This window comes from Lissotriton helveticus, chromosome 1_1 (genome assembly GCF_964261635.1).
Source record: "Lissotriton helveticus chromosome 1_1, aLisHel1.1, whole genome shotgun sequence".
NCBI classification, from domain to species: Eukaryota; Metazoa; Chordata; class Amphibia; order Caudata; family Salamandridae; genus Lissotriton; species Lissotriton helveticus.
The window spans coordinates 1,422,829,523-1,422,853,913 of record NC_136057.1 but is presented as its reverse complement, the minus strand read 5'-3'; the positions used below and the strand labels follow the sequence as shown (position 1 = coordinate 1,422,853,913).

At 46.3% G+C, this 24,391-nt stretch overlaps 1 protein-coding gene across 1 annotated transcript in view; it reads right to left on the bottom strand.

The window, feature by feature from the left end:
* The window catches only part of KRI1 (KRI1 homolog), a 160,706-nt gene that overhangs the window by 33,854 nt on the left and 102,461 nt on the right, over window positions 1-24,391 (bottom strand). The window contains exons 9-11 of the mRNA XM_078685298.1: window positions 23,613-23,731; window positions 9,133-9,265; window positions 8,173-8,268 (exon numbers count right to left, since the gene is read on the bottom strand). Coding sequence (XP_078541424.1) covers window positions 8,173-8,268; window positions 9,133-9,265; window positions 23,613-23,731 — 348 coding nt within the window. The remainder of the gene's footprint in view (window positions 1-8,172; window positions 8,269-9,132; window positions 9,266-23,612; window positions 23,732-24,391) is intronic.

Below are 24,391 nucleotides of genomic sequence, written 5' to 3'. Positions count from 1 at the left end.
CCACCATGTGGTATCACAACAAACAGGGCAGGTGGGGTTGTGGACCCTATGCCAAGAGACTCTGCGTCTCTGGGCTTTGCTAGAACATCAGGGCATGTCCCTGGTGGTTCAACACCTGGCAGGTTCTCTGAACGCCAGGGCGGACAAACTCAGCCGTCGGTGCATGTTGGATCAGAATGGCGTCTGAACTCTTACGTGGCGCAAGGTCTCTTTCAGCAGTGAGGAGAGCCTTGGTTAGATCTGTTCGCCACTGAAGAGAATGCGCAATGTCATCAGTTCCAGGCGTTGTAATTTCCAAGGATGTAGTTTATGTCGGCATCACTAAAAGATAGAATTTAATCAAACGGTTGTTTAAGAGGCACAATCTGAGAGGGAAGTACAAAGGGCTATTTCTTCCCGGCTTCTTTTTTGTTTGAACGTTGTGATGACCATGAAAAAGGAATAAGGTTGATAAATATGTGCAATACCTTTCCTTTGTTACAAATAAGTGGGCACTGAAAAAAAGTGTTTTCTGTATGTTGTACTTGTGTTTTTTGCTGTAGATACTGTGTATAATGTAAACAATGTACAAAGATTCAAAATTATGATTTGAATGTATATATATGTAAAAAACAAATGATGAAGTAAATAGAAAAGAAATATGATGAAAAAAATTTACGTTTTCTAAAAAAAACGACTGACTAAAAGCAGTTGAAAGAAACCTAATTGTGTTGAATTTCATTTTATGAGTTTAATAGATAGCGATTGGATGAACCATGAGAGATTGTTGGTTCGATTAACTCTAGATTTATTGGCTAAAATTGAAGACAGTTAATTCACGGTATCTGTCTGAACAAATAGGCGTAGAGAATTGGTACCATAGGCACCACTATATAAAAGTTCAGTAATTTCCAAGGCGGCACTCGCTCGGCGATGCTTTTTGTCACGAGTGGAGTTGCGGTCTGTTGTATGCCTTTCCGCCTATACCACTTTTGCCCAGAGTGCTGAAGAAGATCAAGCGTGACCGGGCCCAAGTCATCCTTGAGGCTCCGGACTGGGCTTGAAGAGTATGGTATCCCAAGCTACTCGGTATGAGCATCGATTCCCCGATCCGTCTGCCTCTTCGGGAGGATCTTCGGTCGCAGCAGCAGGGGACGGTCCTCCACCCGAATCTGTATAGTCTCCACCTCCTTGCGTGGAGATTGAGTGGCGGCTGTTGACGTCTTTCGACCTGCCTCCCGAAGTCTGTAATGTTATTTTAGCAGCCAGGCGTCCCTCCACAAAAACGGTATACGCCTGTAGGTGGAATAAGTTTGTGGCATGGTGAACAGCAAAGGCTGTGGATCCCCTTTCTGCCCCTCTTTCAGAGGTCCTGCTTTTTCTTCTTTCTTTGGCCCAGCAGGGCTCTACTCTGGGCACTATCAAGGGCTATCTCTCTGCCATTCCCGCCTTTCTAAGGCTTCCAGATCAGTCTTCCCTTTTCAAGTCCCCTGTTGAAATAGATTCTTGAAAGGCATCACGCACGTTTCCTCCTGTTCCTTTTGTGATGCCTCAGTGGGACTTGAATATAGTGCTTACCTTTCTGATGTGCGCTCCCTTTGAGGCACTTCATAATTGCCCTCTTCTTCTTCAGAGTCTAAAAACTGCTTTCTTGGTTGCCATCACCTCTGCCAGAAGAGTGAGTGAGCTCCAGGCACTTTTTTCTAAATCTCCTTTTCTCTCTGTCCATCCGGACAAAGTTGTTCTGAGGACTCGTCCTTCCTTTCTGCCAAAGGTTGTCACCGCCTTTCACATCGGGCAGACCATCACTTTGCCCACTTTCTGCCTCTGCATCCCTCTAAAGAGGAAGAGAGGCTCCACTGTCTGGACCCAAAACCTGTGCTCTCCTATCTTGAGTCGCACACAACAGTTCCGGGTGGATAACCAGGTCTTTGTTGGCTACGTGGGCGCCAAGAAAGGTCAGGCTGTGCACAAACGGACCATCTCTTGGTGCGGACCATCTCTTGGTGGGTCGTTCTGTGCATAAAGGTTTGCTACTCCTGGACTTAAAAGGAACCTCCGGTGGGCTTGCGTGCCCATTCTACCAGGGCAATGGCGGCCACTACTGCTATGGGAAGTGGCGTTCCCTTGCAGGACATTTTTCAGGCAGCTATGTGGGCCTCGCTGCACACGTTTACCAAGCACTACTGCCTGGACAATCAAGTCCGGAGAGACGGCTTCTTTGGCCGTTCTGTTCTCCAGGACTTTCTGGTGTGATCTTGGTTCGTAGACCCACCACCGGGGTTGGTATTGCTGGGGTATCTATTCTAATGTAAGGAATCTATCACTATGTGTTTTTTTTAGATGCACAAGTTACTTACCTTCAGTAACGATATATCTGTAAGAAACATTAGTAGTGATAGATTCCTTACCGCCCCACCCATCCTCCCCGTTCTGCGAACTGATTTCTATGGTTAAGGTCATCCCTTTCAGGGCCCTAGTATCATGGCACCTATGGTCAGTATCTTGCATGGCTCTGCTACGATGATGTCCTCAGGGCGCCAACGACGCACGTGGAGCCGCACGACGCCGCCTACCAATGCATAGTGGAACTGCTGACACAAAACTTTCCAGATCCAGTCTGACGCCTGGGGGTAGTTCTATGGTAAGGACTCTATCACTACTAATGTTTCTTACAGATATATCGTTACCGAAGGTAAGTAACTTGTGCATTGAAAAACAACCAAACAATCATAGCTGGGAGGGTATAACCTTTCATAAAGCAACATCAGAACTAATTGTATGGTTAAATAGGATTACAATGAGGCATTCTAGGGGGCTGAATTCAAAAACAAATCATCTTGTTAAATTCTGTGGCATGACACTGCCACAACCACCACTACAATATAATTGCATTTTATACAGTACGTTATACTATGAGTAGGCCGTTTCTAAACCCTGCAAGTAACAGGTGTTTACATTATCCAATTTGCCAGTCAATTTAGCAGACTCTGGGACACAAACTTCTGACCTGCAAAGCACTGCATGTTTCAGCAGTGAGCATTCAACTCACTGACCTATCCTGCGGTGTGAGAAGTTGGCCTGGTATATGATGTCCACAGTTCTGTGGGCACCTTGTATCAGTCCAAACAATCTCTTATGGTGATGGTTGTAAGTCAACCTTAAAAAGACAAGCTATCCTAGGGGTAGCATGGACTAAGCAGCCTTAAAGGCTGAACTCAAAAGGACATGTGAAGCCAGCTGTTTTACCATATACAATCCTGTAATATCAAATGAAAGGACACCACAGAAGTTATATATTATAAAAATTTATGTATTTATTCTCAGAATAATCCCCACTACTCTTTATGAGCAATGAAGCACAAGCGTTTAAACAAAAGCACAATATAACATATGAAAGTTGCACAGTTATGGATAGGGCCGGTGGCCACTCAAACCATATATCAAAAAAGTGGTATAACAATCACTAATCGATCAGTGGTAAGGCCTAGGGCCTTGGGAATCGCTGGGACTACACTGGACTAACAGCAGTTAGGACGGGAGTAGCCCGCGGGATTCGGGTGCAGTGCAGAAAGCACACGCATGCACCAATGCAACGTCAATGGTGCGTAAAAGTTATCGAGTTACAGTTTTAAGAGTCTTCCGACTGGACTAGAAGGACAAAACTTTAGACTTAGACACTAGAGGTGTAAACCACTACAGGAGCACCGGCGTTCAAGAGTTACCTCGCCCACAGGAAGCGGGTGCACAGGTGCGAAGATGTGTCGGGTTTCGTCACGCAGTTCTATGGTGCCTGGAGAAGTGTCCGGTGCGATCCAAGGGTGGATCGAAGATGTAGAGTACCTGAAAGCAGAGGGGACAGAGTCTGGGTCACTAGCCAGTGACTAGGAAGGAACCAGGAAGGAACCAGGCGATGTCGGGCGCAATCAGGTTGATGTCGTGAAGCTTGTCTCCGCTGCCACGTGGACTCTGGGGCACTGAGGATGTCCTGGAGTGAATCACGAGCTGTCCCACGAAGGCTCTCGCTGTCGGCTTCAAGATCGGAGTCAACAGGCCTTGGCAAAGGCAACCCACGCAGGATTCGAAGATCGCTTCTTGACCGGACCAGGAAGGTCAGATCGGGTGCTCCTTTTCAGGGGAGCGAGGGCCAGTCTGGAGCAACCAGACTAGCAGAGCAAATTCAAAGGTTCGTCGGTACTGGGGCCACTAGCCAACGGGCAAGCGACCGGACCAACGCGTCGAGCAGGAAAATGCAAAAGGGCCCCACGCAGCACTCGAGGAGTGTGGCGGGGTGAGCTTCGGTGCAAAAGCTGCTCGGGGCTGGAGCTTCTCAAACTCCAATGCACAGCTTTGAGGGAGCCTCGGGAGCTGCACGGTCAGCGCTTCGTTGTTCCTCCAAGATGGCCGCTCCCACGCTTCAGGTCGCCTCCACGGGTGTCAGCTTTGCAGGGACTGTGGATTGGGCTGTTAGAAGGCAGGCACGCTGGGTCTTGTCGATCTCTGTCGCTCGAGTTCCAGCGGGAACTGCAACAAAGCAAACGTCGAGGTGCTGGATGGTGCCTGTTTGCACAGGGTGGTCACTCCTTGACCACAAGGGAGATTCTTCAGTCTTCTACGTCGAGTAGGATGTCGAAGGGTCCAGAGTTTCGTTTCATAAGTTTCAGTCAGGATAATCTGATGTGCATCAGCCCAGCTCCTACCTTTATTCCAAATCAAGGGGCTGGGTTACCTGCTAGGTCCCTCCTATGGGTGGGACCCAGGAAGGGGGTGGTTACACCCCTTTCCCTTTGTCCAGTTTGCCGCCAGGACTGGGGCAGGATGGCCCCAGAACCGGTTTGACTGGAATCTGCCCGGGGACACCTTGTGCGCCCCAGGCAGTGTCTAGTTTCTTTCAACCCTCCCTGCTACAATCCACTATCTCCTGTCTGGGGAGGTGTAGCACCTCCCTGTGACAGGAAACCCTTTGTCCAAGCGTCCTCTGCCAAGTTTCGGTCAGACACAGGAGGCCAGACTCGTGTCTGTGGCAGTAGCATCCATTTTGTGATGCTGGGGCTCTGGTTAGGATTAACCGCGTTTTCAGTAAAGTAACATGTCTTCCCCCTCTAAAAGGGTGGAATGCTACCCCCGTCGCCAGAACTGGCGAGGGGGTAGTATTCCAAAGTGTATGACACCAAACACGACATGTTTTGATAAAGCCAAACCAAAGTTAGCATTAACCGCGAGGATTATAATGCACTTAAGAGTATATGGTATGGCAGTATCACTGGAACAGCTGCACGGAAATGGTTCCGACCTCTGCAGACAGGCTCAGCTCATGCTAGAGTCTCATCTCACATAAAACCAAGCACTCTGCCTCCAGGATTGTAAAGGCCTGCCATAGGAGTGACTTATAGGTATATATGTGTCCAGATATAGGTATACTATATCTAAGCAAGGGGTGATTACACCACCTTGCCCCAGCTGAGGGATCAGCCAGTTGTGTCGATTTAAGTACCAGCATAGATATGCTGCAGCCCCTGGTAGGCCTTGAATGCACCTATGCCCTGAGCACCTATAGTGCAATGTACAGGGGCTGATAAGGTGTCCAGTACCAAATTGGTGATGTACCTAGGGTACATGGAGTCCATTTAAAGAGAGAGCAGATAGCCTGGGGCCCTGATTAGCAGGATCCCAGGCCAACTAAGTTGAAAACCAGCTAAACACAAGGCAAAAAATCTGGGGTAACCATAGTCAGATATCCATCCTCCTACATGCGGTCTAATAGAATTGCCAACTACCTCAAATGAAGTAAGTACAAGTGAAATGATACACTTGGAGACAAGATAACTTTGCGAAGAGGATGCACAGCGATAGCCAGTGCAGTCCCTATAACTGCAGCATAGTGCAGCCTTTCCACGTGCAGGTATAGCAGCCTTCAGTTCAGTGCGCAGGGTGGAAAACTACAGAAGGTACACAGATCATAGAGGCATCTTCCGTTTGCTCCTAATGTACTGCCATATTACCTCAGCAGGAAGTCGTAACAAAGACGTACTACGCGTTCAGAGACAGAATTGCATACACCAGAGTAACAAGATGCGTGCCCAGACACACACACTGCACAATTTTCAAATCATAAACATTTTAAAACACAGGAAACGAGTCAACATAGAATCAGCAAAGCACAGGAGGATACAGGAACACCCCTACAATTTTCATTAACACCACATGAAAGATGCAAAGCCCACCACAGACACAGAAGTTACATGCGAACCACAAAAAAAGCAAAGTGTATCTACCATCACCAACCTCCATGTTGTAGCCTACCAAGAGTTGACCCGTGCCCAAGTAAGCAATAAGGTGGCTGGGTGACTAAGCCTACGTGGTTATGCAATTGGCTTGTGCAAGGCCTTCTCTGGGAGATCTTTAACAAACGAGTCTTGATGTGGAGTTTTAAACATGTAGGGGTCCTTGTGCTCCATTGACACCCATCTGGGAACCCTAGACCCAGTCCAAAAGATGTCCCATGGGAACTGCACCCTGCAACATGGCCAGGTAAATAAGCATTTGGAATGCAATACGTCTCGCATTTGTTAAAGTTAGAGCTGTTGACGTTGAAAATGACAATGTTTTTTACTTTTGCCTTTTTATACCAATGCCAATATCGCTATGCAAATATAATTAATCAACTGCAAATGAAAAAACAAAAGTAAAAAACATTGTCATTTTCAATGCCAACAGCTCTAGTTTTAACAATTGCGAGACCTATTGTATTGCAAATGCTAGTTACGTTTTGCTTCACAAAGCTTAACGTTCATGGCCAATCTACTGCACCCAGAGAAGGAACTGTGGTCTGGCCTGGGAAGTTATAGGCTTTGTGACCGATGCATCAGAGGAGGAATGTAGGTGGCATGACCCATGCAGAATCCCGCAGTTTCATTTTTCAAACATAACGTCTGATATTTCCATTAGCAGTGCTGCTAAAAAAGAGAAGCCCTTTCTTTAAAGAATCCATTTTGGGGCTAGACTATTATAGTCTGTGTCTACATCACTGCCTGGCAGTTTGGCCTAGACCGTTCCTATTGGACCAGGTTTAAGACTGATTTGGATATGGCGGGGTCCAAAGTGAAAAGTAATGGTGGGCAAAAGAACGATGAGTTGGAATGCTACCTAGTCATTGCCAGTGGTTAGACTTATTGTAAGCATCCTCCCGTCACCTTTTGTGGTTTTGATCTACATTACAACAAGGCCGGAATGGAAATGGGGTATTCATCAGCTCTTGAACCATTCATGCCTCACTAAAATGAATTTCTATATGGAACTATTTAGGTCTATAAAGAAATGTAATCCCAGGGCAATGAAAATTAGATGTAAGCATAGAAAAATCAATGTGTATTACAGTGAGTTTTCCTTGGTTTATAATTATATACAACTGACCAAGGATATAATTGGCTTGGATCGTTGAACGCATTTTTATCAAGGTGATCTTTGCAAAGACGGCGAGGATTGGATGTGCATGTACACTAACATATTTAATCTTTCGGGACAGCTCAATAATTAAATTGGCAAGGACATACCCCGGCTCTCTCTACAAAATGGGATTTCTGTTCCAAGGAGACTGTTGGTTAACCCAGCAATCACTTAAATATACATCAGCCTGTCTCAACATCCCTGTATGGTTATGGGAATTATTTGTGTACCTTTGTATGTGGGATGCTGAATATTTCTTTACTCTACTCAGAAGGGCTTATTGGTTTGGTTTGTGCATTGGATGACCGTAGGTGTGTTTGTTTGGTTTCCCTTGAATCCAGTATGTGTCATTAGTTTGTCCACTCATCTGTCTAAATTCACTTGCACCTGTGTATATGCGCTTACATGTTCTGCTCTCTGCACGCATGGGTGGCTTTGAGAGTGCTTGTATGTTTGACATAGGTCCCTTTACATTTCTTGGGCTGTGTGTCTGAATGATTCTTAGGCGGTGTTCATGTGTGCTTTATGTCATTAGGTTTAGTTCCTGAGAGTTGGTCTATGATTGTGCACGTGACCAAGGATGCGTCCAGGTGTTGCTCTTTCTGCAAGCATGTGGTTTCTCTTTTAATGTGTGCTTGTTTTTTGCATCCTTGCATGCACTATACAAATTCCATTAGCACTGTGGGTATTTGTAGTCTTCTTAAAATACTCTCTGCCGCATTCCACAAACTGGTCCTGCAAATATACCTTTTTTTTCCGCTCCTTGATTTCCTCCCGTTTTTCTTTCCTCCGCTCGTCCTTCCTGCGTACAGACTGTGCAATGGTCCTGGGGAAGGTTTTAACCTGTCAGAAAAGTGAGGGGGAAAAAAACTACAAATAAATCACTGCCAGGACTCAAATCAACTCTTGTCAGTGGAATAGTGTTTAGAGGTTGTAGCTAGCCCGAAAGAGTGGTCCTGTATAGGCACATGAAGTATGTGAGCTGTGGTGATCAGGGAGAAATATTGTGTTCTTCAATTTTCTCTGTGCTGGAGTTCCCAGGCGCACGTGGTTTGTTTGTTTATTTATTTATTTATCCCTTCATTCAGTTATTCCTTTGAGCTAACACCCAAGATATTTCCAAAGTCACCCTACTCACAAATCCAAATCCCCCATGCACTCCGATTGCAAGGATGCCCACAGAGTCCAAAATGAAATGGGCGTTTGGTGGCAGGAGCATTAGTATGGCTCTCTCTGCAACTGCACATTCTTGAAACAAACAATAATGCCACCAAGACGTTCAGCCTTAGAGCACCGAGTGACACATGTACACACAACCACAGACACGCAGGTGCACACACCTCTCATATGGGATCATGCTAAGGCTATTACGGTGATGCCAGGAACAGGGGACCAGATTCCATAGCACAGGAGACCAAAGAGTGGGGCAACACATTTTTGGGATGTCTTTTAGCCTGCCACATTCCTGATGAGAGCAGCAATGCCATAAAAAACCATCAGTCTGTGTGCATGAAGGTGCAGAAGCACACACGCGCAAAAGGCAGGTAGGAGCACACTTTTCATTTTAGATCATGCTGGCTATTAGGGCAGTGCCAAGAAGATGAAATCTCGATTCTGGTGAGTGGTTTGATTTCCAACTGTCCCAGAACCATTTACCGCCTCAGTTTTTCAGCACCCCACATACACCTCACCCTGCTCCACTCTTACCATGTCAGAATCTGGTTCTTCAAAGCGAAAGTTGTACTTCCTCTCAAAATCTTCCTGCTTCTTCAGGAAAAGCTCGCCTTCGTCCTCTGAATCCTCCAGCGCAGGCATAACGATTTCCTCATATGTAGGAATTCTGGGAGAAAGAAAAAAAGAAAAGAAAAAAAAGACAGCCCTCCATCAACTTAGCGTTTACCAGGGCTGGTCTGGTCACTGAGCATTACTGGAGAATATTTCACTACCAAGCTTGTACAGTACTGCACAAACAGGACCCTTTTTAGGTTAAAGCCTACCAGCCAGCACAGCTGTTTGATTATGAAAATACTTCTTGGGGACATTGCGAAAGCTACCCTGGGACTGCAGTCCACATATTGCTTACTATTGGCTTGGTGGTTGGTAACTCACATTTGCTGGTTTTCTATTTGCTGGCTTTGTTTAAGCCTGTCCAGCACGCTTTGTTCCTCCCACGGAGCATAGCCTGTTTATTATATTCTTACACAAGTGCTTGCTTTCTGTAAACAGGCTTTAGAATTTTGTTCTTACCTTGTCACATTTGCTGTGCATTCAAAGACAGATGTCAAATGTCAAGCTCGGACTTCCGAGGAAGCTTGGTGTTTACTTTACTAACTTCAAAGTGAGAGGATGTATATGATGATCTTGTTGGATGCTGGGTGTTAGTAATGTTTTTTCCCCCAGCACAAAACAAAATATAAACACCTGTAATGAGCTGTGCAAATATTTCAGAATGTAATAGAATTAGGAAAGCACAAATTAAGCAATTTGTTTTGTAATTCTGAAGTGTGGTAGAAATAAATATTTTAATATTATCAAAACAAATCAATGCACTATGTGATGCCATTTCCACACATTATCGTGTGAGTGCCGTATAGTGTTAATCACTGTATGTGCAAATAAAATGGTAATTTCAATTGAAAACCTGTTGTTTGTAGTGGCAGTGCGCTTCTACACAGGTACACGCCACACCACTCCACCACACACAGGCCACTCTACTGCACACCATGACACTTTACACCACAAAACGTTATGACTCCACTCCACTTTACCCCATTCTACCACACTCCCCTTCTATTCCACATTACTCCAATTCTATGACAATCCACTCAACTCTACGCCACTTCCTGCATTTCTTTCTGCCTCCCATGTAGCAAAGCCAGTTTATTGTATTCTTCCACAAGTGCTCAATTTCTGAAAACAGTCTATAAAATGTGTCCTCATCATATTTGCTGTGCAAAGACAGAGGTCAAATGTCAGGCTCAGTCTTCCAGGTAGCTAGGTGGTTACTTTTCTTTCTCGGATTTTAAATTGAGAGGATATATGTGACAAAAACTGTTTGATACAAGGGGTGGGAAAGGAAAGGAGTTTTTCTAGCACACAACATTTTAATATCTGTAAAAGAACTGTGCAAATATTTCAGAATATATCAGAATTCGGACAGCACAAATGAAGCACATTTTTTAAAATTCTAATACGATCAAAACAAAATCAATACACTAGGGGATGCCATTCCCACACGTTATTGTTTGTGCACTGTATAGTCTTATCAGTAAAACTGTATGTGAACATGTAATTGTCATTTCAGTTGAAAATGTGTTGTCTGTAATGGCAGACACACCAGCCATACTTCATTCTACGCCACTCCATGACAGTCCACTCTACGCCACCCCATGACACTCTACGCCACTCCTTCCCATGCCACTGCACTCAATTCCACTCACAACACTTCGACACTCCACTCGGACACTGCAGTCCACACCTCTCTCCTCGACGCCACTAACTTTTAGCCATGATGAACAGCAGCCACGCTGGTGTACAACATGGCTAAAAGACATTGGCAAAGGAAATAGCTGTTGCACAGACGAGACCTTTTGGCTTTGCCAATGCTTGTTTTAATACACAGTCTTTGCGAATTACTCACTTGAGTATTTTTTTTAATGTTAGTTTTAAAAAGTGGCAAACGGGCTAACTTTAAAGCACTGGCGTCCCAAAAACCCATTCATGGAACAGAATACAGCAGGGCGCAGTGCTCAGGAGCATCTTTGCTCTACAACAGCAAAGACAGTTTGCTGCAATAAGAACCTGGTGTGTGTGTGGCTCCCTCGGAACTAGACGGGCAGCATTCCCTTATCCTTGAATTGTTTTAACACTCCGGAAGGCGGAACCAGCAGTCCAAATTCTAAATAAACACGAACAGGCACAGCACAAAAAGGATAAAAGGGGTACGTACGCGTACCCCTTCATAATAAATAATAGCTAGGTAAAGGGGGGAAGGCAAAGCAGCTCGGGGTAATGCTGGCAGCGCTAGCGCCTTTCCCGCCTTTGTGAGCAAGGGCCCTGGGTTGGGCGAGGGGCGGTTTGAAGCAGAGCTCTGGGGGCGGCCTTCGAGCAGCTCCGGTAGTGTCGGCAGGTGTAAAGCATTGTAGCAGTTCTAGCATCAGACGGCTGCAACAGGCAGGGAAAAGGGCGGCAAAGGAAGCGGTGAGATACACGAGAGCAGCTCGATGCGCCCCGATTCCAGTACTATGGACACTGCTCTGCCGGTGCTCTGTGCAGCACCCTCTCCTATCCCAAGGCGGCAAACCCGCGGAGCACCGCAACCGTGTGCAACACGGCCGCAGACCCTTGTGCTGGGACCCGGACACCTCCCCGATAATGCTTCTCAAACCGGAGCTGCTGCACCGCATTTCTTTTCTAAACAGATCTACAGTGCACTGCATACTGCCCTCATTCCTGACGTGCAGTACTACAGATATTACAGCACGAACTCACAGCTCTGCCAGTGCAACTCAATCCAGGCGTGCAATACTACAGATATTACAGCACAAACTCACAGCTCAGCCACTGCACCTCAATCCAGGCGTGCAATACTACAGATATTACAGCACAAACTCACAGCTCAGCCACTGCACCTCAATCCAGGCGTGCAGTACTACAGATATTACAGCACAAACTCACAGCTCAGCCAGTGCAACTCATTCCTGACGTGCAGTACTACAGATATTACAGCACAAACTCACAGCTCTGCCAGTGCACCTCAATCCAGGCGTGCAATACTACAGATATTACAGCACAAACTCACAGCTCAGCCACTGCACCTCAATCCAGGCGTGCAATACTACAGATATTACAGCACAAACTCACAGCTCAGCCACTGCACCTCAATCCAGGCGTGCAATACTACAGATATTACAGCACAAACTCACAGCTCAGCCAGTGCAACTCATTCCTGACGTGCAGTACTACAGATATTACAGCACGAACTCACAGCTCTGCCAGTGCACCTCAATCCAGGCGTGCAATACTACAGATATTACAGCACAAACTCACAGCTCAGCCACTGCACCTCAATCCAGGCGTGCAATACTACAGATATTACAGCACAAACTCACAGCTCAGCCACTGCACCTCAATCCAGGCGTGCAATACTACAGATATTACAGCACAAACTCACAGCTCAGCCAGTGCAACTCATTCCTGACGTGCAGTACTACAGATATTACAGCACAAACTCACAGCTCAGCCACTGCACCTCAATCCAGGCGTGCAATACTACAGATATTACAGCACAAACTCACAGCTCAGCCAGTGCAACTCATTCCTGACGTGCAGTACTACAGATATTACAGCATGAACTCGCCGCTCTGCCAGTGCACCTCATTCCTGACGTGCAGTACTACAGATATTACAGCACAAACTCGCAGCTCAGCCACTGCACCTCAATCCAGGCGTGCAGTACTACAGATATTTCAGCACGAACTCACAGCTCAGCCAGTGCAACTCATTCCTGACGTGCAGTACTACAGATATTACAGCATGAACTCACCGCTCTGCCAGTGCACCTCATTCCTGACGTGCAGTACTACAGATATTACAGTACAAACTCACAGCTCTGCCAGTGCACCTCAATCCAGGCGTGCAGTACTAGATATTACAGCACAAACTCACAGTTCAGCCAGTGCACCTCAATCCAGGCGTGCAATACTATAGATATTACAGCATAAACTCACAGCTCAGCCAGTACACCTCATTCCTGACGTGCAGTACTACAGATATTACAGCACGAAGCCACACAGCTCGGCCAGGCTTAAATCCCGACCCACAGCAGCTCCGGGTTCTCTCCTAATGGGAAGCAGCTTTTCCACCTTCTTCCATTTTGATTTGCACCGCCCACTGCTAGTTCACTGCTGCAGCAAGCTCATCTCTATGGTGGCATCTAAACTTTGCCCTGCAGCACCTCCTGCTGTTATTCACACAAAATTACTTCACAAGAGATTGCAACTCGCTCATGATCTGCACATTCCCTGCTATGCCAGTACCAAGCTCTCTCAATCACTACGTTAAGCGGGATGGAAAGAGGGGGGGGGGGCTAGGCTCAAACAAACGGGGCGTGGCCTATGTAACTATGTAACGAAGGGTGTGACCCAATAGAGGGGATTACAACCCTTCAATGTACAAACAGTTCTTTCACAAAACCATTAACTGAAAACCACAAGCAACAATACATGTAGGTTTATACAGAAACATGTTTCTGCACCATTAGACATAGTATGTCTGAAAAGGAAATTTGTGGGGCAAACACTAGTATTGTTAAACAACTGACATTTTCTGCACTAATTACTAAAGACTGCCCATTTGCATGCACTGCATACAAACGCCTAACAGAGACTGTTTGTGTTACTTGTATTTGTGAGTGAACAGTGCTGAAATGTTCACTATGTTTGAAAATATTATGCAGAAATATGATACCCAACAGCTATAGCTACAGGTGTTGCTTTTTTCAAGAAGTTTTGGCAGCCCTGGAAAAGAGAGAAAACAGTAATACTGGATGAAGTGCTAAAAAAAATACAGTGGAAGAGGGTCCTCTTCCCCCGTCAGCAGCTGCAAAACGTGAAAAATAAAACGATAATAAAGCATGTTTATCATCATTTTATCTTTCACCATACTGTGGAGTCTAAGGGGTTGGGCCAATGGGATGACAGGCACGAGGGGAGTGACGGCTGCACTGCTGTCAGTGCGCATGACCGGTTGGTTGACCATCTCAGGATGGCCAAACAGTCATGCACACTGAAGCAGTCTCCAACCCCAGCTGCATTGCTCAGTTGGAGACAGCAGGCTTAGGCTCAAGTCTCCCTGGGAGTGCAAATAGAGGGTGTTCAGGCCAATTCGGATGCGGCTCTCATGCTGTGAGAGCAGCGTCAGGATTGCAGGGCAGTCTAGGAGCCCGTCCCTACAGTGGAGCCAGAAGAGCGGCGATGCGCCGGGATTCGGTCACTTTTAAAAATTGTATTTCTTTATTGTTTTGTCCCACCACCCCCGCCTCTTTGCCCTGACAACAGCCACAAATGAAAACCAGCATTTACAATGCAATAGGTCTCGCCTTCGCAAAAGTTAGAGCTATTGGCATTGTAAATGACAAACTTTTTAGGTCTCGGCTAGCGTAGGCTGCGCACATGACAATGCCATTTATTTATATATTTTACAAATAATGTCATGAGCAATGCCAATAGCTCTAACTTTAACAAAGACGAGACCATTGCATTGTAAATGCTTTTTTATCCGTGGTTTCTACTGTGGTCACTATTTTTCGATCTTTCTCTTCCTTGCTCTTTCCTCCTTTTTTGTGTTTTTATCTCCCACTCTGGTTCAAAGTTTGATGAGACATAACAAGTACCGGCCCCCAAAAAATAAATGCCACTGGCCTAACCTGCAACTACTGGCTCCAGTTGAGCACTGGATGTAATGGTCTCTCAGCACACGTGTGCCCAGAAGATTTGCCTGTGCAATAGAGTATGCATGTTGCGAGTTGTTCATGCGCTATAACAAAGACAGACCTACCTATCAGCTTTGGCTGTGTTTCACTAGCCTGTCATCTGAACATCACTGCCCTCATGCAGGTAAGAGGAGTCTCATCTTCTATCACTGGGCTCATACATTTCACTGGTGTCCCAAACATTGCATGTCACTGCTCTCATTCACTTCACGCGAGTTTCAAGCTTTGCATATCACTATCCGCTTGTGCTTCACTATGGTCTCACCTACAGATTACTGCCCTTGTACTCTGCAGCGGGGTTTCATCCTCCCATAACTGTCCTCATACACTTCACTGAAGTCTCGTTCATTGCACATCACTGTTCACTTCACTAGCGTTTCACTTGTTACATATCACTGCCCTCTCACACTTCACTGGAGTCTTACTTCACATGACTGCCCTCATACACTTTAGTGGAGTCTCACCTTCTTATCATTAATATCCTATACTTCACTGGAATCTCACACATTGCACATCACTGACCTTGCTACACTCCATCGCATTCTCACTCTAGATTGACCTCTCTATCCCCTTGAGTATCTGAGTCTTATTGGCGATACAGTTCGCCTCAGCACCACATTGATGCCCATTAGGCATGTTTCCCTTCAGCTTAGTAGCGGTCCTTACAAGAGGTGGGTAAATGAAGGTGTGAGTGCAGGAATGAATAAGTGTTTGGGCGATGAATGATTGTGAACATGGACGTGTACATTGACAGGTGGATGAGTGACAACGTGGATGGGTGTATCCAGAGGCACCTTGTCCTAATCAAGAACTATTGGCTTTCCTTGTGCTTGTTTACCCTTGTATCCAATCTCATCTCTTCTTGGAATGCAGTGTTCACCTTGCTCGTGGAGGCTCCTCAGCGTGTGCTAAACCAGGCAGTATCCGACGAGCTTATGTGTATTATTAACCGGAAGTTGACTGAACAATGTTATCAGAATGTAATATCCTTTAATAGCGCCTATAATAGTATCTTGTGGAAACAACATTTTACTAAACCAGTTTTAGATCTCCAGTTCAGTATACCACTACTTTCACGTGTTGAGTATGTTTAGTTAAATCTGCAGAATACACCATAATTTTATCCAGGTGCAAGGCCATGTAGATAGTAACAAGCATTGGCAAAACCGATATGCCTGTCCTTGGCAAAATGGTGCAGTGTTTTTTTTTTAAATTTTTACTTTTTATGTAAATTTAAACAAATATGGCATATTAATTTTAATAGAACAGTACAGGTGCTTCCGAGCAAGCAGATGTACTTGCCAAAAAGAATCAATATAAATACGAAAGAGGAAAATATGATTCCAATGGGTGCAAAAGAAAAGTGCTAGTGGCTTTCCATTGCTGTAACCTGCATGTCAAAGTATAGTGTTGACCACTATCCCTGGCACTTATTTGTAGCTATATGTGCACGTGTGACCAGGAAAACGCCGTAATTCACAGTGCAGGTGGGCCAATGTCGGAAGTTCATTAACCCATTGACCCAAGTGAAAGCAACATTTACGTGAACAGAGAATGGATGAAAAGGGCTAACCCATTGGCCCTGTATGTATGTATGTATTTTATTTCTGATTTAAAAAAATATATTTTTAATTATTATCAACAAGGATGGCGAGACCTATCAACAATGGCCAGACCTATAAATGATATTAAACTGCACATGGAGTTATGCACAAGCCACAGGGATTATTATTGTAGGAACACACTCCAACATGTCAAAGAATTTACATTTCATCAGCATATTGGGAAACTTAATGGATAATGGAAATGCTTATGTGCAGTCAACTGCACCTTGGCCATATAGGCCTTTTTCTGTAAATACACATGTCCGATGACGTGCGCGAGATATATAATCATGACAGGTGCCACTCGAGAATGTTAAATATCCGCCCAGTTTTACAATGGTTATTGCTTTAGCACGAGAAATCAGCCTCAGCCTGCCAGAGTTGTAAAGTATGAAATGGTTCTGATGTCTAGGTAGAGTGGGCACCTGACTGGCCATTTTGCTCAAGGATGCATATTTTCCTGGCATTGATTTTAGCAGCTGTTTTAAAGGCGCAGTGTTGTCGTTTGAGAAGTTTCTGTTTCATGATTCTGACCCCCTACATGTACCTTTCCCTCTGTTTCAGTGTGGTGGTATGACCCAGAGGGAGCACGTTTATTGGTGCTACGGGGACACCCTCCACGAAATGAAAACGGCCGCTGAGTTTCTTTAGCTCTGATGCAAACATGTTTAAGCATTCCGCATGCTGGCAGAGAAGGGAATTTGGGTACAAAAAAGCACGAAACACGTTATATTATATGCCCTCAAGAAAAAAATCTATTTGTTTTGTTTCTTAGTACTTTGTTGACCTTCCCTAACGGTCTCCTCGTGACCCAACTACGTCAGCACACAGACTCAGAAACTCGGCTTTTGGGTCACCTGAGGTGAGCGGAGCTCGCGCCCACTCCTTGCTTTGCCGGTTTTTTTCCCTGTTCGTGAAAACAATCATTACCAGCACCAGAGACGCCAGGGACCGCCTCTGCAGATAAGCAGTAGCCAAGCGAACTGCTACATCCGCCGCAGCAAGGCAGGGCAGGGCGTTTTTTTATAAGGGGAAAATGTAATCTGATTGTGCTTGTAGCCAGGTTTTAACCTTCGGTGGATTTCTTATTCACATTTTTTCAACCTAAGCAATACATATTCCCTATAAAATCGTTTTTATGGAAAAGCAGCAGCAGAGAGAGAGAGCCTCACAAATATCCAGTCAGGAGGAGTATTTACAACATTTCTCAGTTTGGTCTCCGTAGTGTCAGTTACTAACCTTAACAACTGCAGAATTATTACAGCCCCGGAAAATAAACTAGCTGTACGTTGGCTCAGAAAGAGCCCAAAGGAGAAAGAGATCGGATAGTCAACAAGTCAGGTCCCGGGCCGGCCAGCCAATCACAGCGCGGCCCGGGGAATGACATCACGGGGGTGTCCCGGGCCGGCAGCCAATGACATCGCGGTCCGGGACAAAGGGGCGGGACTTAAAAAAAGTCCCAGAAACGCCCCCGAATCGCGTTTTCACCAGAAAGCGTGATTGACAGCCTCTGTCTCCCAATGGCTAGCCTCCATTTATGGAGCTAGCCAATGAGAGACAGAGGCGGAACCAAAGTCGATATGTAGGATCATGAGGTTTCGCCATGGGCGGGGCAACTGCTACGCAGTTGCAACGCCCAGGGCGAAACCTAAAAAAAACTCCACGAGGAACACGCAACAATGACCATGAGTAACCAGCGTGCACGGCAGCCAGAGAAGGAAAGCAGTTCAAGAGGCTAGGAATATTTAAGCATGTGTTTTGACAAATTCCCTTTGCTCTGTGTTTCACTGAAAGAAAAATAAAAAATCCACTCAACAGAACTTTGCATCAGCTGTAGTGAACTCTTTATCCCAGGAAGCGCAGAGAAAAAGAGTGTTAACAGAATGCTTTATTCTTTATTTTAAGGCCTCGTCTTTAGTCTTGTAAGCTGAAAGTGTGCTGATACCTTGGCGCTTCCTCTCTCTTGCTAGACTGGGGGACAGGGCTGCTATTTTTGCCCTGACCATTTTGAAGATGACCGTAATGCTCCATAGGAAACTTCCCAATACATCTCAATCCTAACCTGCCGCACTCATTAGCATATACATACTAGTGTAGGGAAGATCCCCGTTTTGAGATGGTCACCCCCACTTTTTGTCACTGGTACTGATATTTTTCAACTTGTGCACTGGGTCCCGACTAACCAGGCCCAAGGGCCACTGCTCTTTCCCAAAAACAAAACTGCATGTTTAATTGTTAGCCAACAGGCACGATACTCCATCACACACATGCGGTTTAAATCCATACCGCAGGTGCACTGTTTTTAATCCTGGCAGGGAGTACATTTCAATAAAGCCTATATCGTGTCCTCTCTAGCTAGTTTTATCACCACTTCCCTCACATTTATCTTTCTTTGCGCTGCGCCCTCACTCATAATTTATGTCTCATTGTTTGAGGATTGAGAATATCCAGCAGAGTAGACATTAAATCATCCTTGTGCTCCTCCCTCTCAGAGAGGAGGTTGTAGCCCTCAAAGGAACTAGGTTCTTCCTTTGAGAGGAGAATCCTAAATGATGAAGCAGGTCACCTCTGGTGAGTGAGCGATTTCGTCCTGAAAAGGGAATTTCCCACAGCTAGGTCTGTGTGATATATTCTGTGGTTTTCTTGTCCTTTTTTCCTCTTTAAACAGACCCAAGGATTTTGACTTGTTTTCGACACTATATAGAGAGCCAGCTTCCTACACAAAGCATCACTGCCAGACTCAGAAAGGGAATGTGTACTCTGGTGCATAAACTAAAGCGAAGTGTGGAAGCGTGAGCGATTAGAGTGGCTGAACCTGTATTGCTTAAGAAAGTGCGGTGAATGGACTGCCTCAATGCTTAAAAAGCTATATCCGTTGTATTAATAAATATAAGATACCCAGTATATTTTTCGGGGCATAAGGCCATTCTGTAAATTTTTATATCTTACAAACCAACAGTTTTGTGTCGTCTGATGTCGAAGGACTTTTGTGGACCATATCAAAAACGTAACAGTGGGCTTAGAGCCCAATGTTTACTATCGAAGGTTTTCTTATCACGGTCATTTGCTTGCTTTTTATTTGATGGCTTTCAGCTTTTTAGGTCTCGCCTGTCGATGCGTATGCGCATCGAGCAAGCGAGACTATGGTGGCTTATCCACTCTTTATCCAACTTGCAAGGAATCGTGGCGATTCCTTGCAGTGCACGAGAAATTTAAGCTCAATGCGCATGCGCATTGAGCTTAAAAGCGCGTGCACATGCCCCCAGCCGCCTGCCTTGCCTACTCTCCCAGCTGGTGCCGCTCCACCCCCTGCGGCATCAAAGGCTTTCACGGCCGGCCGGCCATGCTTTCAGTTTCACGACCGGCCGGCCGTGTGAAGTACATTTTAAAAGCCTGCTCTCCCTGCTCCGCCCCCTGCTCCGGCCGAGACGCATTTCTCCTCCCTCCTCCCCCCTCCTAGGTCAGTTCCAGTCCACCTCAGCCCAGTAGTTGATGTACCGCCATCATGGAATCCCACTGAGTGCTTGTGATAATTCCTTGCTGCTATTTTCTTGCACGGTTTTTGAGTTTGGAAATCGGTTAATGGTGAGATAAAAACAGCAGCAGATTTTTTTAGCATTTTTAACGTACATATGGGGATTAGCTTCGCCCACCCACTCCCCATATCTCTGCCACATTAGTTATAGTCCCATTTTGTGTCACTCAAATTTAGATATGCCCTGACCCCTGCCAGCTGCCAGGCCCCTGCTCCGCCCCCTCCCCTGCCCGCCGTGTCGCTCCAAAGCAGCCTACGGCCAGTATAGATAAATCTGTAGCTCTGAATTCGCAATGTATAAGCACACCGATGATTGGGGAATACTCCACAGTCTGAGCAGAACTTTGAAGTATCTATATTGTTACTTTTCATTGAAAAAAGCGTGAGTTTTGCTTTTTTTCTTCAGAAACATTACAATAATTTGCAGTTCACGGAGTTCACAGCAAAGCGTCCAACCCTAAAAGGGAGTTATTAATGTCACAACTGCACGCAAGTGTGCTTCGGCCGATTACTGTGCATTTTGGGAGTTGCACAGATGACTGCTCAAGAGCGTGAACATTTATTGCTTCATCAACGCTGAAAGCAGTTGCTTTAGGTGCACAATGTTCAAACGCACACATCCCATATACCCCCCCCCCCCACCCCCCGTCAGCCACCACGTGCTTCCCACATTGAGCAACGCGGTCAGTATGCCGGCTCTCACGTGGGTACCGTTTCCTGTAACTGAAATGCGACCATGCTTGACAAACATCCCGCTCACAGGAAAAAGCCCCACCCGGGCTGCTGCTCTCTCCCTCCGTCCCTCGAGCCACAATAAGCCGCTTCTCACAGGGTGATTCCAACGCCCTCCAGAAGTAAGCACCAGGTTCAGACCTCCAGGGGGCATTTCTCCTCCCCCCTCCCCTTATCTGCCGTTCCTTCGTCTGTTCCTTCTCCCTGCTCCGCCCCCTCCCCTGCCCGCCGTGTCGCATTTCTCCTCCCCCCTCCCCTTATCTTCCTTCCCTCCGTCTTGTTTATATCTGTAATCTATTGACTTTCGTAAAAAGCCGTGGGAAACGGTTTATGGGGTGATGGATGTTCGCCTCGACTCTGGGAGTAGGGCATGCTGCTGGACTTTGGGAAACCATGCATTCCTTCCTCGAGGACCAGACGTCTCTGCAGAGGTAAAACATTTTGTATATTAAAAACAAAACTCTGCCTTTCCCGCGACAAGTTCAAAGGTGCAACATTCAGCTTATAGGACGGACACATTCTAAACAAACTGTGCACCTAACCCTGCTCGAGAGAGTCCTCGTGGGCGCAGGCTGCCTCATTTCCTGTTGCACGTGCATACCACAGCCTGTCCTGCTTTGCAGCACCCCGCCCCAAGGGCTTGGCTCCCTTCCAGGAAGCAAGGACCGCGAGAGAGGGGGGGGGGGGGGGGAATTGAATTACTATTTGAATCACATTTTAACCTCTCCAATTATATATTTTTTATAAACCGTTGCTTTTTGTTGTGCGTCTAGAAAACCTGGTTTGGATCACGCCTCCAGGATATAAGTTTAAGAGCGTTTTTCACCCACAACAATCCTCGCGGTACAGAGTGGAATGTATATGCACATGGACATCAGCTCATTAATTCGCTGAGGATAGCGAAAGTGACATCACTGATTATTTGACTCCTCGCCAATGACAGCACACATTTGACTGCCAGGCCCACCTTTATCCCCTCAAGAGACTCCTGTTTCATGGTGCTGGGACCAAAGTTAAGAGCAACGAGAGGCATCACTGATTATTTGACTCCTCGCCAATGACAGCACACATTTGACTGCCAGGCCCACCTTTATCCCCTCAAGAGACTCCTGTTTCATGGTGCTGGGACCAAAGTTAAGACACAACCCCTCACTCACCCTCACCCTCACTCACCCTCAACCACTCACCCTCACTCACCCTCAACACCTCACCCTCACTCACCCTCACTCACCCTCACCCTCACCACCCTCAACCCCTCACCCTCACCCTCACTCACCCTCACTCACCCTCAACCCCTCACCCTCACTCACCCTCATCCTCACTCACCCTCAACCCCTCACCCTCACTCACCCTCAACCCCTCACCCCCTCACTCACCCTCACTCTCACTCATCCTCACTCACCCTCAACCCCTCACTCTCACTCACCCTCAACCCCTCACCCTCACTCACCCTCACTCACCCTCACCCTCAACCCCTCACCCTCACTCACCCTCAACCCCTCACCCTCACTCACCCTCAACGCCTCACCCTCAACCCCTCACTCACCCTCACTCTCACTCATCCTCACTATCACTCATCCTCACTCACCCTCACCCTCACTCACCCTCAACCCCTCACCCACCCTCACTCACCCTCACTCACCCTCACTCACCCTCACCCACCCTCACCCTCACTCACCCTCAACCCCTCACCCTCACACAGTGCAATAGGTCTCAGACCATTTCAGTTAGAGCTTTTAGAAATGTTTATGGCTTTTTTTATTTGTAATTCTTTAGCATTGGCTACAGGAAACAAAAATGTTAAACATTTACAAAAAAAACCCATAAACAATTCTAAAAACACTAACTCTAATGGTGCGAGACCTATTGCATTTCCAATGCTTGTTGTGTTTGTTCTTTCCCTGCAGTGAAGCCTTTTACAATCCCTTTTACAGGAGGCCTTACATCCTTCCACTATAAGTTTACAGCAACCATGGCTACAGAAACTCCAGAACAAATGACTGCTGCGTCCACAGCCAGAAAGTCTCAGCCTTTCAGCTATTCATAAAGAGATACAAATATACTGAATGTAAATAAAGTTAATACAAGGCAAAAAGGTGAAAATAATTTGTATACGTGAGAAATAGGCACACTTTGTCAGTCTCCTCCTCCAGAACCTGTCTGCTGCTGAAGCCATTCAGGGAGAGAACAGACTGACAGTTGTCAGCCTCCCCTACCCCCGCTGAAAGAGGCAGAGAGGACAAAGCTCCAGACTTTGATCCTTATAGGCCAATTGCAACGTGGTTGAAGTGAACATTGCTAAAGTGTAAACTCGTATAGAAGGTTACAACTCTGTATTTGAACACATCTGTCCGGTTTTGACTTCTCAAACATAGATCACTTGCACAATATTAAAGGGGAGGATCCGGAACCTATTCCTAACTGGCCTGTTTGACACAAGCCTAATATAGTGGGCCCCATGTGCCGGGCACAATAATCCGGGATCAGCAGCAATAAAGCTGCACTTTCATTGGATAGAACAGACACTGCTGTAGGGACTCTGGATGCAAAAAGCATAAGGCCCGTCAAAAGGGGTGCCTGTGACGCAGAGAAAAAAGGGTAGGTGCGATGCAAAGGTACTGGAGGACTCTGCAGGGCCTAGAGCAAGGAGAGGGAATGCGATGATTCGAGCAAATGGGCGACACCCTGACACCAACAGCTATCTGCGAAGTTGAAAGCAAGGAGGGGCCTGGAAAGGCCAACATCATGGAGTGGAGGGTTCAGTAATCTAGGAAAGAAGGGAGACCTGGGGTGGGGGAGGGCTAAAGCATACCACGCAACTTGCCTTTCCTCCTCCTGTGCTTTCTCCTCCTCTTCCAGGTAACCTTTGTTCAGGACATAATCCCGCAAGAACTGCTCCCCTTCCTCCAGCTCAGGGTTATTCCAGTAGTCCTTCAGAGGTTTCTGATACAAGGGAAACATGGCCATGAGCATCACTAAAACAGTAAAACATATGCCAGTGCACCTAGTTCAAACATACCAGGAACACCGGTCATCAAAAAGACCACACTTACACCTTGGGCAAAGCGCTTCAATAAAATACTCTATAACCCCTTCCTAATACTAGATTCTCTCACAAATCCAAAATAATGGACCTCAATAAAGTACTTGAGCACCATCGGCTGAAAGGTAATCTCACACCTTCAATAATGCACCTCAATTCAAAACGCTACCACCCAATACATCTGGAATACTAACCCACATGTCAACGATTCTCCATGTAACCCACCAAAGATGCCTCCTACATACTGTTTCTAAAGCTGGAAACCTTCCAGGCCAGTGATACTCAAAGTACGGCCCGGGGACTGTATGCGGCCCCCTGGGCAACAGCAGCACTGGTCTGCTATTTACTCGACTCCGCACGAATATGAAAAAAAAGATAAATATACAGCAAGCATGTATTTAGCCCCCTGGCTGCGGCCGGAATTCTGCGCCTGTGCGGCACATTCCGATCGCGGGCGTGGTCATCAGACACTCCCACCGTAACTCATGACGGCCGGGAGCCGTCATCAGCACCGAACGGGTTAAAGGTTAATTGCAGTTAGGGAAAGGAAGTAACTAGGC